This window comes from Aegilops tauschii, chromosome 7 (assembly GCF_002575655.3).
Source record: "Aegilops tauschii subsp. strangulata cultivar AL8/78 chromosome 7, Aet v6.0, whole genome shotgun sequence".
In the NCBI taxonomy this organism is placed as follows: Eukaryota; Viridiplantae; Streptophyta; class Magnoliopsida; order Poales; family Poaceae; genus Aegilops; species Aegilops tauschii.
This window is the reverse complement of record NC_053041.3, coordinates 597,987,925-598,004,049: the sequence shown is the minus strand read 5'-3', so window position 1 is coordinate 598,004,049 and position 16,125 is coordinate 597,987,925. Positions and strand designations below refer to the sequence as shown.

Below are 16,125 nucleotides of genomic sequence, written 5' to 3'. Positions count from 1 at the left end.
TGCTAATACTACTATGTACTTCGCACGGCTGCTACCACTGCTACTTGCCAAACGATAGGCCTCGGAACCTAAGCCACGGCCACTCCGCATGTACAGTCCAACGCACCCGGCACGCGTATTCTTAGCTCTCCCCTTCACCTCCGTCGTCCCTCCTCCTCCCCACCAACTCCCCACCACCTCCCACCTCCGCGTTTCTTTAGCCGCCGCAGCCACCGCACGCGCACGCGCCGCACGCCTCTCATTAATCCTCCGCCATCCGCACGCGCCACGCTCGCCATGTTCAGCGACGGCGCGTCCGGGCTGCTCCTCCTTGTCCTGGCGGCCTTCGTCGCGGCGGCCGCCGCCGCGTCCGAGGGCGACGTGCTGCTGACCTTCCGGGCGACCCTGCGCGGGCCCGTGGGCGACCGCCCTCCGGCGCCGCTCGACCAGTGGGTTTCCTCCACCGGCACCGGCCCGTGCCAGGCGCCGGTGTGGTACGGGGTGCGGTGCCACCCGGTCACAAACCAGGTGCTCGGGCTCCGCCTCGAGTACCTCGGCCTGCAGGGCGCCGTCCCTGACATGGCCCCGCTCGCGACCCTCCCGGGCCTCCGCGTGCTCAGCTTCGCCAACAACAACCTCACGGGCGCGTTCCCGGCTGGGCTCTCTGCGCTCCCTGCCCTCAAGACGCTCTACCTCTCCCGGAACCGCCTCGCCGGCGACATACCGAACGGCGCCTTCGCGGCCATGCGGGGACTCAAGAAGCTCTTCCTCGGAGACAACGCCTTCACGGGGCCCATCCCGGGCTCCATCACCTCGCCCAAGCTGCTCGTGGTGCAGCTCGCCAGGAATCGCTTCCAGGGGGCAATCCCGAACTTCGACCAGAAGGAGCTCCTGCTCTTCGACGTCTCCGACAACCAACTCTCCGGCCCCATCCCCGAAGTGCTCAGCCGGTTCGACGCCGCCTCGTTCCAAGGTGAGTTCGATCGTTCGTTGCACGGCGACGTGCCTGCACATACGTGCTTACGTTATCCCGGAGCCTGACTGCTTAATGTTCATTCTCGCATTTGTCGCGCTCAGTTCAAGTTAGTATCAGTTCCGAGGAATTAAAGGTTGATGAAGTAGGGACTGTCTAAGGGTCAGGTGGACTGACAATTCAATTCGGATCAGTTCATCCAGTCTAACTATAGCCCCCCTATATCAGTTTGAGCAGGATGCTCACTATAGCCCCGCTATACCTGATTTGAAAGAGAGCCCCTGATTTGAAAGAGAGCCGCTATTTGGCACAACCCGTTAACCAAACGGTCGGATTTTGATCTTCAACCTCCAGCCTTCCTCGTCTCCTTCCCAAGACCACCGCAAGGACCGCCGGCCGAACCCACTGCCACGCACCGCAGTCCGCGTCCCATTGCGCCCCACGCCAGCCTCGCCGCCCCGCCCTCACTCACCGCCCCCACCGCCATGCTGGTTGAGGTCCCCGGCCATCTCTCTAAACTGGCGAACAACAAGATTTGTCCGGCAAGCCCTGCACACCCCCCCTCCCACCCTGGACATTAAGTTTCTTACTCGTTTATGTTGGCTGCTGCCCAGTGGCGAATCTAGCATGAAAATGAAGGGTAGGCTCAAACATCAAGTTCTAAGCCTAATTAGCAATTGCATTGTGATTCTTGCATGTAAAGCACATAAATATAATTGTTAAATGGTATGGTTAGCTGAAATATGTTTGTGGAGGGTAGGCTTAAGCCTGATGAAGCCCACCTAGTAGACTCGCCACTGCTGCCGCCAACTGCGGCCCGTTCCTGGTCGAGGCCTTGCCGGCGTCCTCGGGCCTCACTTCACTCGCCTCGGCGCCGCCGTCCGAGGCCTCGGTGTTGCGTGCCGCCTCCTTCCTTCGCTTCAGAAATCAATTGAACCTAATTTCTATTTTCAGACGACTTACCTCCAGCTAAATCGGATGAATTAGAGAGTCGATGTATAGAAGCTTTGGCTACAAGAACTACGTGAAGAAAAAACAAACTGAACCCCAACTCCTCTCGAAATTAACTTAAAGCGAGGTCATGCCTCTTGCTTAGCCGCCAAGCATACAACCCAGGAGAAGGGGTCCAAGTACTCTACTAAGCAAGTCAATATACTATTATGTTTTTTTCTTTTGGAATTTACTACTCCCAGTATAATTTTGTACTTAACCAACAACAAGTAATATGGATGAGAGAAGGTATTATCCAATATATCTAAAAGTTTATTACTAAATATGTCAATAAAATACAAAGCTCAATAGGTAGGAGCACCATGAGTCACATACTTCAACACCGTAGCGTCTAGTGTAAGGCTTCTGGAGAAGCAATCGCTAGTCCAGGGGCTCATACTTTAGCGCTACAATTCTTAGTACTCACCTTTGCTATTGGCTTTTGCAGCTTCAAACTTGAAAGAGTAGTGGCTCGGTATGAAACATGGATCCTCTACCCGCGCTGCTGGCCACTCCGGCCGCGGCGGCCACCCCCCTCCCTAGTTGCGCCGGCCCCTGCGCCGTGGGCCACTCCGGCCGCGGCGGCCACCTCGCGGCGCCCGCCAGCTGCTGCCTGCTGGCCGGTATGGGTCCGCCGTGCTCTCGTAGATCTAGTGCTAGTGGTAGCCTGCGTGCGACCTCACCGGCCTCCCCTGCGTCCTCCGGTCTGTCCATAGTGCCGGACTCGCAGCTGCCCCGTGGTTTCAATGCGCGAGATCCCGGCTCTCCGCCTCGGATTCTGCTTCGTGGGGAGTGCTCTTCCACGGCACCCCCGCTCCGCCCGGTGGATCTGGCCGCTGATCCTGCCTCGCTTCCTTTTTCGGAGCGACCGCGCCTTCAATCCATTGTAGTTGCTCCCGCTGCTGGTGTTAACTCCCCCCCTCCTGAGCTGGATGGGAGTTGGACTGAGGTCTCGTCCCGGAAAAACCGGCGCCCAAGCTCTGGCACGGCGGCCTATAGGCCGCGCCCCTCTCTGGCTAGGCATGGGCGTCGAGGCGACTTCAATGCTGCTGTCGGCTGGGCTGCTTTCTTAAGCCAGTTCCGCGGCAAATGCTTTCGCTGCCTGAGCAAGAAGCACCGTAGGAAGGATTGTCGTGACCCGATCTGCTGCATCATCTGCAACCACTCCGGCCATTTCGGTCGCGAGTGCCCACAGAATCCCATGCGAAACCCCGCCGCGGCCACCGCTAGGGTGCCGGCACGGGATATAATCCGCTTTGCCTCCGCTGCCCCTCCGCTCCCGTGCCTACATCCACCACCACGTCAGCGCCTCTTGCCATGGAGGGCACCCGCGTCGCCGGCCCCGCGCGCCGTCCGCGGCACAGCTGCAAGGTGGTGATGTCCACCCCTGCGCTGGAGCACGCCACCTTCGTCCTCAAGCGCCAGGCGGTGTTGCTCACGGCGGCGGATGCGCGGCGAACTTCCAGCGCCATGGCGGTCGGGCAAGAGCTCGAGGCTCGGCTGCGCATCCCGCCGCACCTGCTGCGGATCACCAGCCACGACCCGGAGGACTACCTCATCATCTTCGATCTGCCGATCCATCAAGACCAAGTTGTCAAGCTGGGCTCGCTGTCGGTCGACAGCGCCAAGTTCTTCATCAAGAGCTGGCACGAGGACGACCACGCGGTGGTTCAAACCTTCAACTACCATGTCCAGGTAGTCATCGAGAAGATGCCGCAGCAATTCTGGTCCGTCGAAGGGGCCGAGGAAGCTCTCGGCTGCCGCGTCGACCACCTCGACAGCCGCACGTACGAGCGCAGCCACACCAAGAGCTTCGCCTGCTGGGTGTGGGTGTGGGACGTGGGTCTCATCCCGACCAAGCACACGTTCTGGCGGATGGAACGTGGGGCGGGCCGCGTGGAGGAGATGCTGGGTTTCTCGCCGCCGGGCCGTGTCGTCGCCGCGCCTCCATCTGCAAGCCGCAACGACGTCCTCATCCATGTGGACCGCATCGAAGACTGGTCGCCCTACGAGCCGCGGTCACCGCGCTCGGCGCAGAGCGGCCTCCCCTCTTCGGACTCCGACGACGACGACAGACCCATGCCGCGGATCATCCCCGTCGGCTCTTGGAAGAAAGGAGTGGAGGATGGCCAGCGCGAGCCGCATCCCCGGCGTCAGCTCGCCGTGCTTGCTGATGTGGGTTGCCGCGGTGCCCCCCGCGATGGTGGTGGCCGCAAGGACGACGACAGAGAAGACCAGGGCGGGCGCAGATCCTGGAAGGACACGCTTCTGGGCCGAAGCCGCGCCGGGAAGGAGAAGGCGCCGGAGCAGGAGAGCTCCTCTCGACGCCACAGCCGCTCCCCGCCTGGGTAGCGTCGCTCGGAGAGCTCGCGGGGGCGTCACAACACTGGCCGTCGCCACGCCACGGGTGCGGGGGGTGCTCTTCTCCATGCACCGCGCCCCCCCCCCCCCCCGCCGCCCCCCGCCGACGCTGCTGCAATTCCCGACCCCATCGCCGACTTTTTCGCCGGCGCCAAGAGCCAGCTTTCGCAGCCACCCCCCTTCGACTGCATGGCTGCTGAGCTGGAGGCCCACGTGGCAGCTGCAGTCTTGGCACCGCTGGAGTTCAACGACCAAGTCAACAATGTCAACGCGCCGGCTGCGGGCCTGCCAGACACCTTCGGCCCAACCCTGGCTGGCCCAAGCGCTGCGGTGGGCCTTCTCAGTCGCAAAGAGCCGGCCCGCCCCACGGCGGTGGAGATGCAGCTGGGGGCCGTCACCCAGCAGGTCTGTTGCCTTCAGCTTGGTGCAGAGAGCGAGGCTTCAGAGCTGGCCGCGGCCCCGCTGCGCCTCTTTCAAGCCACCAAGTCGCCGCTGGTGCCGGAGGCGCCGGTGCGTCGCTTGTCGGCCCCGCCCAAGACCAGAGCTGCACCTGCCCCTGTTCGCCATAGCACCCGGCAAGCTTCAAACCCGACGACCGTGCCTGTCGCGCAGCGGGGGACGCTGCGGCTGGTGCGCGAGCTAGGCTTGCTTGGTCCAAAGGAGAAGATGACCGCCAAGACGGCCGAGAAGCTGCTGCGCAAGTTCGACGAACCGCTCACCGATGGTGACATTGCCTGCATCGCCAAGCTGACTCGCCTCAACAAGGAGGCACTGCGTGTGGCGGCCGCCATGGCCGGCACTAATGGAGCTGCCGAGGAGGCCGCTGTCTGATCATGTTAGTACAATGCTTTAGAAGTCTCCAGCGGCGCCCGACCTTAAGCGGGGTTGAGTTAGGATCCAATGTAATCCCTGTAGGGTTAGCTGTTAGGTGTAGATGGCGCTGCTGCAATTTGGGGCCTATTGGTGGGCATCAGCGTTCCCTGGAAGATGGCGGAGTGTGTTTGTCATTGTCATTCGGTTTAATTTCGATCAATGAAACTAGTAGCCGTTGGAGTATGATCATGTTTCCATATGGATGACAACCTTTGCCCCATAATTAGCTGGAATGTGCGAGGGCTCAATATGCCGGCCAAACGGGACGTTGTCTGCGAAGCAGTAGCTGTGCATCGACCAGCGATCCTCTGTCTTCAGGAAACAAAGATCGACGACTGGTCCCCAGCCCTAGTGAGGGATATAGGTGGTAGCACATTAGCCGACTGCGTAGTGTTACCTGCGATCGGATCCAGCGGCGGGGTTGCCATTTTGTGGGACAGCCAGATCGTTTCGATCGTGTCTCAGGCCGTAGGAGAATTCGCCATCACTGCAAAAGTGACCATCATCCGATCGGCCACTGTCTTCTGGTTAACTACAGTCTACGGGCCGGCGGACGACGCTCGGAAGGACGCGTTCCTTCTCGAGCTGGCAAGGTCTGCACCCCCTAGTGATCCCTGGCTTCTTACCGGCGACTTCAACATTATCTACGAAGCTAGAGATAAGAACTTCAAGCTGAATCGGCGGATCATGGGGAAGTTTAGGGCGGCTTTAGATGCGGTTGGTTTACGGGAAATCAAGTGTAAAAATAGGAGGTTCACATGGAGTAATGAACGACAAAACCCCACGCTGGTTAGTATAGATAAATTCTTCTGCACGGTTAGCTGGGAGCTTCTCTTCCCCACCTATGGCCTGATGGCCGCAGCCACGGCGTGCTCCGACCACTGCCCACTGATCCTTGCACCATGCAACGCTCCGATCCGTCATGCTCACTTCAAATTTGAATCCTTCTGGCCGAAATTCCCGCACTTTCACACTACAGTCGAGCATGCTTGGAATAGGCCGGTTCAGCAGCGCTGCGCTTTTGCACGTTTGCAAATCAAGCTTAGCAGGGTGGCGCACGACCTGAAGATCTGGAGCAGATCATTGTTCAGCGACGCGAAGATACAATTCCACATTGCCAGCGAGATAATTCTTCGGTTGGACGTGGCGCAGGAGACAAGATCTCTGTCAGAAGCTGAGTTCAAGCTGCGCAAGCTGCTCAAGGTACGCCTGGTGGGGCTTGCGGCCATTGAAAGGGGCAGAAGGAGAGAAGATTCCAGGGTGCTCTAGCTGCGGGCAGGTGACGCCATCACAAAGTTCTTCCATGCCAAATGCTGCTCCAAAAGACACAAGAACCTCATCCGTACAATTCAGAGCGATGATCAGTGTGCCACGACTCATAGTGACAAGGCGCAGATCATTTACGATCACTTCAGCAAGGTGATGACAACGGACACCGGTCGAAATGTGACCCTCAACTGGAGCGAGCTGCAGTTACCAAGGATTCAAGCAGCTGGCTTGGATAATCCTTTCACGAAAGGAGAGGTCTGGGCGGCTATCATGCAATCGCCGATGGAGAAGCCGCCGGGCCCCGATGGTTTCAGTGGCACCATCTTCAGAACTTGTTGGTCGATCATGAGCAACGATACCATGGCGGCTTTTCACCAGTTCTATCACCTTGCTGGTGGTAATTTGGCTGCTCTGAACACTGCTTTTGTGGCACTGCTGCCAAAGAAGGACGGGGCCGTGCGGATGACAGACTTTCGCCCAATCAGTCTGATCCACTCTTTTGCTAAGCTGATCACTAAGGTGCTGTCAATTCGGCTGACCAAAGTAATTCACACGATCGTCTCCCCTGCACAGTCAGCTTTCTTGAAGACGAGGTGTATACAACAGAGCTTCCTGTATGTTCAGAATGGAGTTCGTGCTCTGCACCGCACCAAAACCCCAGCTCTGCTGCTGAAATTGGACATCTCCAAAGCGTTTGATAGCGTGTCTTGGGATTACTTACTGGAGCTATTGCAAGAGCTGGGTTTCAGCGCTAGATGGAGAGATTGGATCGCCTGGTTGTTGGCTTCATCACGCTCGGAGTTCCTGCTAAATGGAGTGCCAGGGAGGAAAATCCAGCACCGCAAGGGCCTTCGCGAGGGTGATCCACTCTCCCCTCTACCGTTTATCCTAGCCATGGACCCGTTGCAACGCCTGATTGATATAGCAGTCCAGCGGCAGATGATGCAACCATTGCCAAGAAGGGAACTGAAACTAAGGGTCAGTCTCTACGCGGATGATGCGGTCGTTTTCATGAACCCAGACCAAGAGGAGATGGAGGTGCTCAACACCATCCTGAATATGTTTGGCGAGGCCACGGGCCTGAAGATCAACCGACAAAAATCAATGGCAACACCAATTCGATGCGACAATGTGGACATCCAGCAGCTTCTTCAGAGTTTTGGAGGCACCATCACCTCATTCCCGCTTAAATATCTGGGCCTCCCGCTCACTCTGACAAGAACACGGCTGGTGCATCTTCAGTTTGTCTTGGATCGGATCAGAGCAAGGTTGGCAGGATGGAAGGGCAGACTCATGACCATTGCTGGACGATGGGTACTTGTCAGAGCAGTGCTAACTGCCATCCCAGTTTTTGCTATGACCGTACTCTGTATGCCAAAGAAACTTTTCAAGGAGATTGACAAAGTAAGGCGCCGCTTTCTGTGGGCACAAGAGGAAGAGCTTTCTGGAGGCAAATGCAAGGTAAATTGGAACAAGGTCTACTCCCCGCTGGAGAAAGAAGGGTTGGGCATTCTCAATCTTGAGCGCTTCGGCCGAGCCCTGCGCCAGCGATGGCTTTGGTTAACCTGGAAACACCCAGACAGACCATGGGTTGGAATGGAGGTGCCATGCTCTGACTCTGATCGTCTGTTTTTCAGCGCGGCCACCTCGGTCACGGTGGGCGACGGCCAGACGGCTAGGTTGTGGACTTGTTCCTGGCATCAGGCAGGCACGCTGCGATTGCTTTTTCTGGCGTTCTATAAGCACTCGAGGAGGAAGAACAGAACGGTCGCCGATGCCCTTAGCAATGACCGCTGGATTCTTGACCTAGCGCATGGGCAGACAGACCTGATCGTCTGCGACTGTGTGGCCTTGGCGCGGCTCCTGCGCTTGATGCCGGTCAACCTCACTGCAGCTGTGGGCAACGAGATAAGGTGGAACCTGGAGACCAGCGGCTGCTACACCGCCGCATCGGCTTATAAGGCGCAGTTCCAGGCGATCCGCACCTCCAATTTCCCTCAGATCATCTGGAAGACTTGGGCGCCAGGGAAACTGAAGATCTTCTTTTGGTTAATGCTGCTCAACAGGTTCTGGTGCAATGACCGGCTTCAGCGACGTGGATGGCCCAATGCATATTTCTGCCAATTCTGCTTCAGAAACCTTGAGACGGCTGACCACATATTCTGGTCGTGCCCTTTCACCACGGCGATTTGGAGCAGCCTGTCATCTTGGATTGGCTGCGAAACTCTAAGACTGCAATTTACTCGCGAACCGCACAGTAGTACTGATCGGATCATGGGTATAGTGGAGGGCACAAAACCTGAGTTCAGAAAAGGCATAAGATCACTGATGATGCTAGCAGCTTGGGAAATCTGGAGACACCGGAACGACTGCACGTTCAGAAGCAAAGAGGCTTCGAGGCGAGAGGTTCTACAGGCCATCATACAGGGTATTGACCTATGGAGACAGGCTGGAGCAACCTGTTTACTGCACCCGTTCACCTTACCACCGGAAGGGATAGGCTGATGACAACGCTGGTCGACCGGCTGTAGTTTTTCTTTTCTGAACTCTTTTTCCTTTGCTCCTTTGTGATCTTAGGATCACCCCCCATGTATTTCCTTTTTTATCCATTGCTCCCTGCTATGATCAACATGAAAAGACAGCACTGCTGGATCTTTCAAAAAGTACTCACCTTTCCTAAACCAAGAACGGGAAGTAAGAAGAAGAATGTATCATCTAAATTAGTCTTAGGCCCTGTTTGGTTCAGCTTTCATCAACGGATTCCGCTGCCGCGCAGCAGAATCTAAACCAAAGGGCGAACCCAGCAGAATCTGAATCCAGAAATCCGCTGCCAAAATCTGAACCAAAAGCGAAAGCAGCCCAGGACGTGCTTTCCAAAATCTGATTCCGCTGCGGGCCAAAATCTGAAAAAGTTGTATCAGCTGGTTTGCCAAATGACCTACATCTTTTTCACATCAGATTTTCCACAGCTATTTTTCCACAGCTGCTTTTAGAAATCCACAGCTGAAGCAAACAGGGCCTTACTACCCTCAACACTTCTTGGGGTGGGGTATTGTTTGTTATGTTTGATAGCTAAAAAATAAATTCTAGGATGTGACGCAAAACTAAAGGGATGTGGACAAAGGGAGGGGAAATAAATATGATCCACTACGTATGGTCTATGAAGTGCATCACGAAAGGTTGATAAAAGCATCAATATAATAAATCCAGCCATTAACTGAATTAAAAATAAAAAGATTCATGTCGATGCTTTAAGCAGGTAAATGATGGGAATTGCAAGGAGATGCTTTAATGCCAATATACATATTATAGCATATTTCCCTTTAGGTTGATCAACTATATTTGGGTCGACCGCTTTGTTTAATTTTCTATTATACTCTATTTTCCTTTATTCGAGCATTGGCGTTTCATAATACTGAAAGAGAAATGATTTCTTATGGAATAGCAAAGGTTAGGCCTCGTTGATAAGTGATACAAGATCTAATGCATTTCAACTCATGGTTATGGGCCGATATTATTTAGTATGGAATATTGTCTCTTCCAAGTAAATAATACCTAGTATATGATGACTGGAAATGGTTATTGTGAAATATAAGGCCCATACCTAAGGACATGAAAATTATAATAAATGCCTCTACAAGTTGTTGCAGCAAAGCTGAAATCATGGCTACCACTAAACAATACCTAGATCTTATCCTTGGTTTGGTCCGCCCAAAAAATATCAAATTACCGTCTTGGCTACATCCTCCCCTTATGTAGCTAGAAGATCTTTCTCCTCTTTTCCATGAACAATATTATGTTTATTCTAACCCTCATCTTTTGATTGAGATATTGGGCATCCAATGGAACTCTTTAAAAATGGAGGAAAGGAGTAATCAATCATGACACACAAAAATGAATCTTTTTAGTGGATTATTATTTGCAAAACAATTGAATTGTGACTCTAATTTGATCTCCTTTGTGCTCTGGAGGAGATTAAACAAAAATTTAAAATTACTCAATCAATGATCCAACTCATCCTCACGCCTATTTTAATTACACAGTCGCAAACAATACCACTAAATTAATAGGAAACAGGCATGCATGAATAGAATCAACTAGCGTTCTTTGACTAGCATAGAGTGATGCCTTTCTTGAGCTTTTGAATCCAGAGGTACCAAGATATATCTATCTCATATAGAATATCATATCATATCCACTTGGAAATATTGGTTGCTCTCCTTCAATACCATATCCAAGATGGTTGAAATTAATTATGATAGGTACTAGGGATATTGCTTTCAATTTGGTGAATAGAATTCAACTTATGGTTTATTACCATGTTTTGATTAATCTCCTCTACAGATGCTATCTTGAAATATACATTGCTAATACCATAAATATCCTCGTTATTTCTACTGAGATTGGGCCAAACCACAAACCATGGTGTGCATCACAAATGTATAAATCAATCTGATCAGTTGTGACGAGTTCAGATTGGCTGGTAGTCTCTCTCCAATGAACATCATAAGTATTATACTGAAGGATATCTTAACTACATTTTTTATGTTTAATTTCATGCAAAACCTGCTATTGGACACAAATTGGTTGGAGCATTTGGTGTACACCATATGGTACCAAGTGCATCGTGGTGAAGATATCAACTCAAATAGCTTATATTCATGTCATTTTTGTGTTTCTCGATGATAATTGTACGACATGATATTTTAATACCAACTATAGTGTCAACTTATCTTGAATCTATTGTACCTTGTAAGACATATTGGATCATGAAAAAGGGATAAAAAAACATGACAATTGTCAAAAATAAAATATTGGTACTCTAGAAATTTCTATACTCTTTCTTACTTTACATCATTCACTCGAACAATTCATTAAGATATTTATTAGAACATACGCTTTAGCGACCTCTACAATGATATTTAAGAATGATAAAATACACATGACCACAAATTCATACACGCTATTTACATACACTATATAATTCACAAAAATTTCAAAAATCAATTCAACACGTATGATTTTGTCATTTTACTCATGTTCACATTTTAGGGACTTTTGTGACATGGTTTTGTTAATGGGCATTGTTTCAAAAATGATGTAATTCTTCTTAGTAAATATAGTTTAAATTGAGCACAAAGATGGTCATTTTTTTAATATACAATCCAACTACATAAAACATAACATTGTAATAAATAATAGAAAGCATACACATTAAAACTGCATTAAAACTAAGTAATACAAAACATACACATGCGAACTAAGTAATAGAAAGCATACACATTAAAACTGCATTATGGTAAAACCAAGTTTATAAAGTGTAAAATTTGAGTATAAAGTGTACTTATTTGATCTCAAACAAGCAGAACTATGCTTGAAAAGGCCTCACCGCAAACAAGAAGCTACAATCAAAGGCAACTTGTAATTTGAAAATCAAAACAAGTTAAATGATTACTAACTTCCTCCTTTAGAGAAAGAAGATTATATGAATTTTGTAGTTTGTAAGAAAATTAGTAGAGATGCACATAAATATATGGAATTTATTTAGCATTGAAGTTAAGGTCTCTGGACAACTAAATCAAGATTGAACAACACATATTAACTCAATGACATGCATATTTATCATCAAGATTCCTTGGTTGATTCTTATTTTGTCAACAACTTTTTCGCTTTGGATCAGTCTCGTAAGTTTTAGGCTTGTGTGTCAGGTTGGGTTCTCCTAACATACTAATATTGTGTTGCGGGCATGGCTCTCGGACTTTGGATATAAAGCCTCGAACAAACTTATTTTGACCTGCCATTTGATCATGTCGATCATCCACGGTGTAGCCTCCTTTTATGTTGCCATATTTTCTATCTCCTTTCTCTCCGATCACTACCCTAACACCAATTATCTAACAATGCCCTAGGCATAAAGAATCCATTCACAACAAAACACACATTCATGCATTTCCATGCAAACAAACTACGCACAATGGTGTAGAGTGACAATGGCATCATATATAGGAGAGATGGGGGGCAACAAAGTTGCCGAGGAAATATGGGAGGACACAACATATGTGGCCAAACTTGAAAAGCGTAGAGAAACAACGAGGATGGGGTTATACACATGATGGAGAAATGAATATGAATATAAAATCAATTGTTGGCTACCACATTAAGTATTTTAACTCAATGAAGAAATCGTCTCCTTATTTTGGAATCCTATGCATAAGCATGATTAAACTATAGCAAATCAACATACTATTGCAACACACACATTTTTCTAGGCCAAATATTTCCCTTGTTTCATTTACTAAGAAGTAAAATGGTTACATAAGTTAAAGCACGTCCAAAGGTACCTCACCAGAAAAATACTACTAAAGCCTACTCTTCCACCATTATTCCGCCAAATTTCACAACCGACAACCTTACCTTTGACTCTAGTCATAATGAAAGAAGGTGTATGTGATATGTTAAGGAACAATCAGGCATTGTGCCTATTCCAGAACTTGCCCTTTTTGACGCCTTCCAACGGTGATCCAAATTTGTGCTCTGTTTGTCCACCACACCTTTACCAAGGATAGCTATTGCAACGACAAGGTGTATAAATTGTAAATCCAAACCACGAGAGGGCATACCTCCATATTTTCCTAGGGAATCAGTCGATCATAAGGTGATCTGTAATTTCTGAATAAGGCGGGCTAACCCCATGAAACACACAATTTCACTATCCCATTACTAGCGGTGGTCAACTATCCAAAGTGTGTTTGAGACCATGAGCCACTTTTTTGTGCATTTGAGAGATATCCATGTGCTCTGCATTATCGGTCTCGTGATCATGGTGGTCAGCGGGCCAAGGAAAATCCTACCTCACCAAGAGTTTTCAGCTGGTAGTGGCCCAAGAGAGATTAACTAGTTTGGCAACACAATATTTTCAAAACCATAATAATCTAAAACTTTAGCATTCTAATGCATTGGCAATGAATACTTCAGTTCCTAAGAACTGTGATTTTCTCAGTTTGGTTTACAAAAAGAGGTCAAGACATCTTTCTCATATACTACAAAAAAGATATTGGGCATACTAATATTTATAGAACTATGGTATTGTTGAAGCCAAACAGATCTAAGTTTTAAAAACCGTGGTCTTTAAAAACCCATAATATTCTTCAAATAGTCAAAAAACAAAAGGAGCTTGACGTGAAAATGCATGCTAAGATTGATTGGTTGATGACATGGATAAAGTGCCAGGATGAGATGACATGTTGATTATGCGGCGCACATGCATGACTTAGTGATGTGGATGTGTTACAAGATAAACAAAGATAAATAGTGGAATGAAGCATGTAACTAAATAATGTAGCATATTTGATGAGGTGACATGTGTGCATCTTGAGAAAAGTACAAGTAGTAGGAATTATTTATTTTGCTATATAGGACACTGAGCTGTCAAACATATCATGTGCGATCTTAGTCCAAGCAGTCACATCACATCACCGTGCAACCAAAATTCGTTAATACTCGGCTAAACCTAAATGGTGAAGGAGTTATGAGTAATATTTTTGACCAATCGACAGTGTAAGATGACACCATATCTAGCATAACTCAAGATTCTTGCAAAAAATGTAACTCAAGGTTAACTAGAAATGCATGTGGTCAAACATCAATTGTTATAGTGTCACAAACTAAAGAGTTGTTTCCTCTCGGTACCATGGACAATGTTCAGCACCGGCCATGTAACCAAACTACTCTATACACGTGGACATTCATGTGGTAATTGCATTTGGCAAACATACAGAACACACCAAATTGCTTATGTGTAGATTTGATTTTGCCATGATATATGCACCTTCTCATTCGAACTTTCCCTGGAATCCTCAGGAAATAAGGATCTCTGCGGCGCACCGCTCAATGTTGCGTGCCCTCCAACAGCATCTTAAGTAGCGCCTCGTCGTCACCAGATTCATGGGTGGAGATGGGTTTAAGGTAGTTTGAGAGTCGAATAAAGTAATTTTGCCAAGATATCAACAATTTATAGGCAAAGGCTATGAGTGCGGAGGCTTGCTCCGCTTTTCCCTTTTGCATTTTCACAATAAGTCGGTAAACCAAATCTATGTTGATGTTAATGATGATGCTTGAGTTTGGTACTCACGTTAATTTTGGTTTAATGTCTCGGCTATCAATTACGAGTTTAATTCTGAATTTCACTTTCGCCAAATGTTGTAAGTGTTATAGTTGTGTGCAATCAAAGAAACCTCGGAAGCCTCACACGGCAGTCAAGGAGATAAACTTGGCAATTCTCACTAGTAGAAAACAGGGCTTTGCTTGGCGCCTGGCCAGCCCATTAGTCCAGGTTCAGTCACGAACCGGGACCCATGGGGGCATACGTCCCGGTTCGTGAGCCCAGGGGGCCGGCCGGGGCATCGTGGGCATTGGTCTCGGTTCGTCTGGACCCATTTGTCCCGGTTCCTGGCATGAACGGGACCAATGGGCCTCGCTCCTGGCCCACATACATTGGTCCCGGTTCGTGCCAAGAACCGGGACAGAAGGGGGAGCTTTAGTCCCGGTTCCAGCTACGAACCGGGACAAATGAGTTGCCTATATATACCCCCTCGCCGCAGCAGAGCACTCCACAGTGCTCTGTTTTTTCTGGCCGGCGAGGCGAGGGCATTTGGGTGCTCTAGCTCACCTCCTATGCACATGAGGTGTTCGATGAAATGCCTGATCCGCATTAGTTAAGCTTTCTCCTCTCGAAGCTCGACCTCCGAGCTCCATTTTCCCCGAGATTTGTCTAGGTTTAGCGGTCCATCACGTCCCGTCCCCGTCTTCACCGCCGTCGATCGCCCGCGCCGATCTCGTCGCCAGCACCACCGTAGTGAGCCTCTTGTTCTTATCTTTTTTCTGAAAGAAAAAATTCTTACTTCAGACAGATACTTGTCTAATTTTCTTACTTTTATTATTCCTTGTTATTATATAGTGCGATGGTTTTGGTTTCCGCCCCCGTCGGCCCTCGTCCTGTCTATGATTCGGATGTGGTATATATTATCTTTTTATAACTATTTGGTTCATTTATTGTTTATGACAATTATGCCCACCAACGTGACATAGATTTTATTTATCTAGGAGGTGGTTGAACCAGAAATTCCAATCGACCCTATTGTCGAGAGGTTAAATTTAGTTGAAGAAGAAAACAATTACTTGAAGGAAAAAATAAAAAAATTGAAGCGGAGAAGATGATATTGGAGTTGCATGTTGCGGATGTCGTCGATGATCACAAGATCAAGATGGATGCAATGCGGTTGAAGATTAGAAAGATTAGAAAATATGCCATTCATACCGAGCCTTGGTATCATTATGCCGTTGGATCAATTGCTACCTTGGTTGTGATTATGATCGCATTTGTTGTTGCATTGAAAGGTTTTACATAGTTTCAATGTATGGTTTAACTAAATGCTTTGGAGAGCTATATGTTGTTCAATTTGAACTATGTATGTACTTTGGTTTTAATGTGATGATGAACTACTATTAATTTGGTCACTTATCTATCCATGTGAATCTGTAATGGTTTTTGACACACATAATTATGGGTCACTTTTTAGCACATGCTATGTGGGTGAAATGATGATACCCTGCCAACTTTCAACCTTTTCAGAATTCATTTGAAATGCTTTTCAATTTCAGGGTCTTATAGCTCAAAAAAA

At 48.9% G+C, this 16,125-nt stretch overlaps 1 protein-coding gene across 1 annotated transcript; it reads left to right on the top strand.

The window, feature by feature from the left end:
• Positions 1-205: 205 nt before the first annotated feature.
• On the top strand, positions 206-14,581 carry LOC123494749 (pollen receptor-like kinase 2). The gene is made up of 2 exons (XM_045231026.2): positions 206-952; positions 14,306-14,581. The coding sequence occupies exons 1-2, from the start codon at positions 277-279 to the stop codon at positions 14,362-14,364; spliced, it is 735 nt and encodes a 244-aa protein (XP_045086961.1). The 5' UTR covers positions 206-276; the 3' UTR covers positions 14,365-14,581.
• The last annotated feature ends 1,544 nt before the right edge of the window (positions 14,582-16,125 follow it).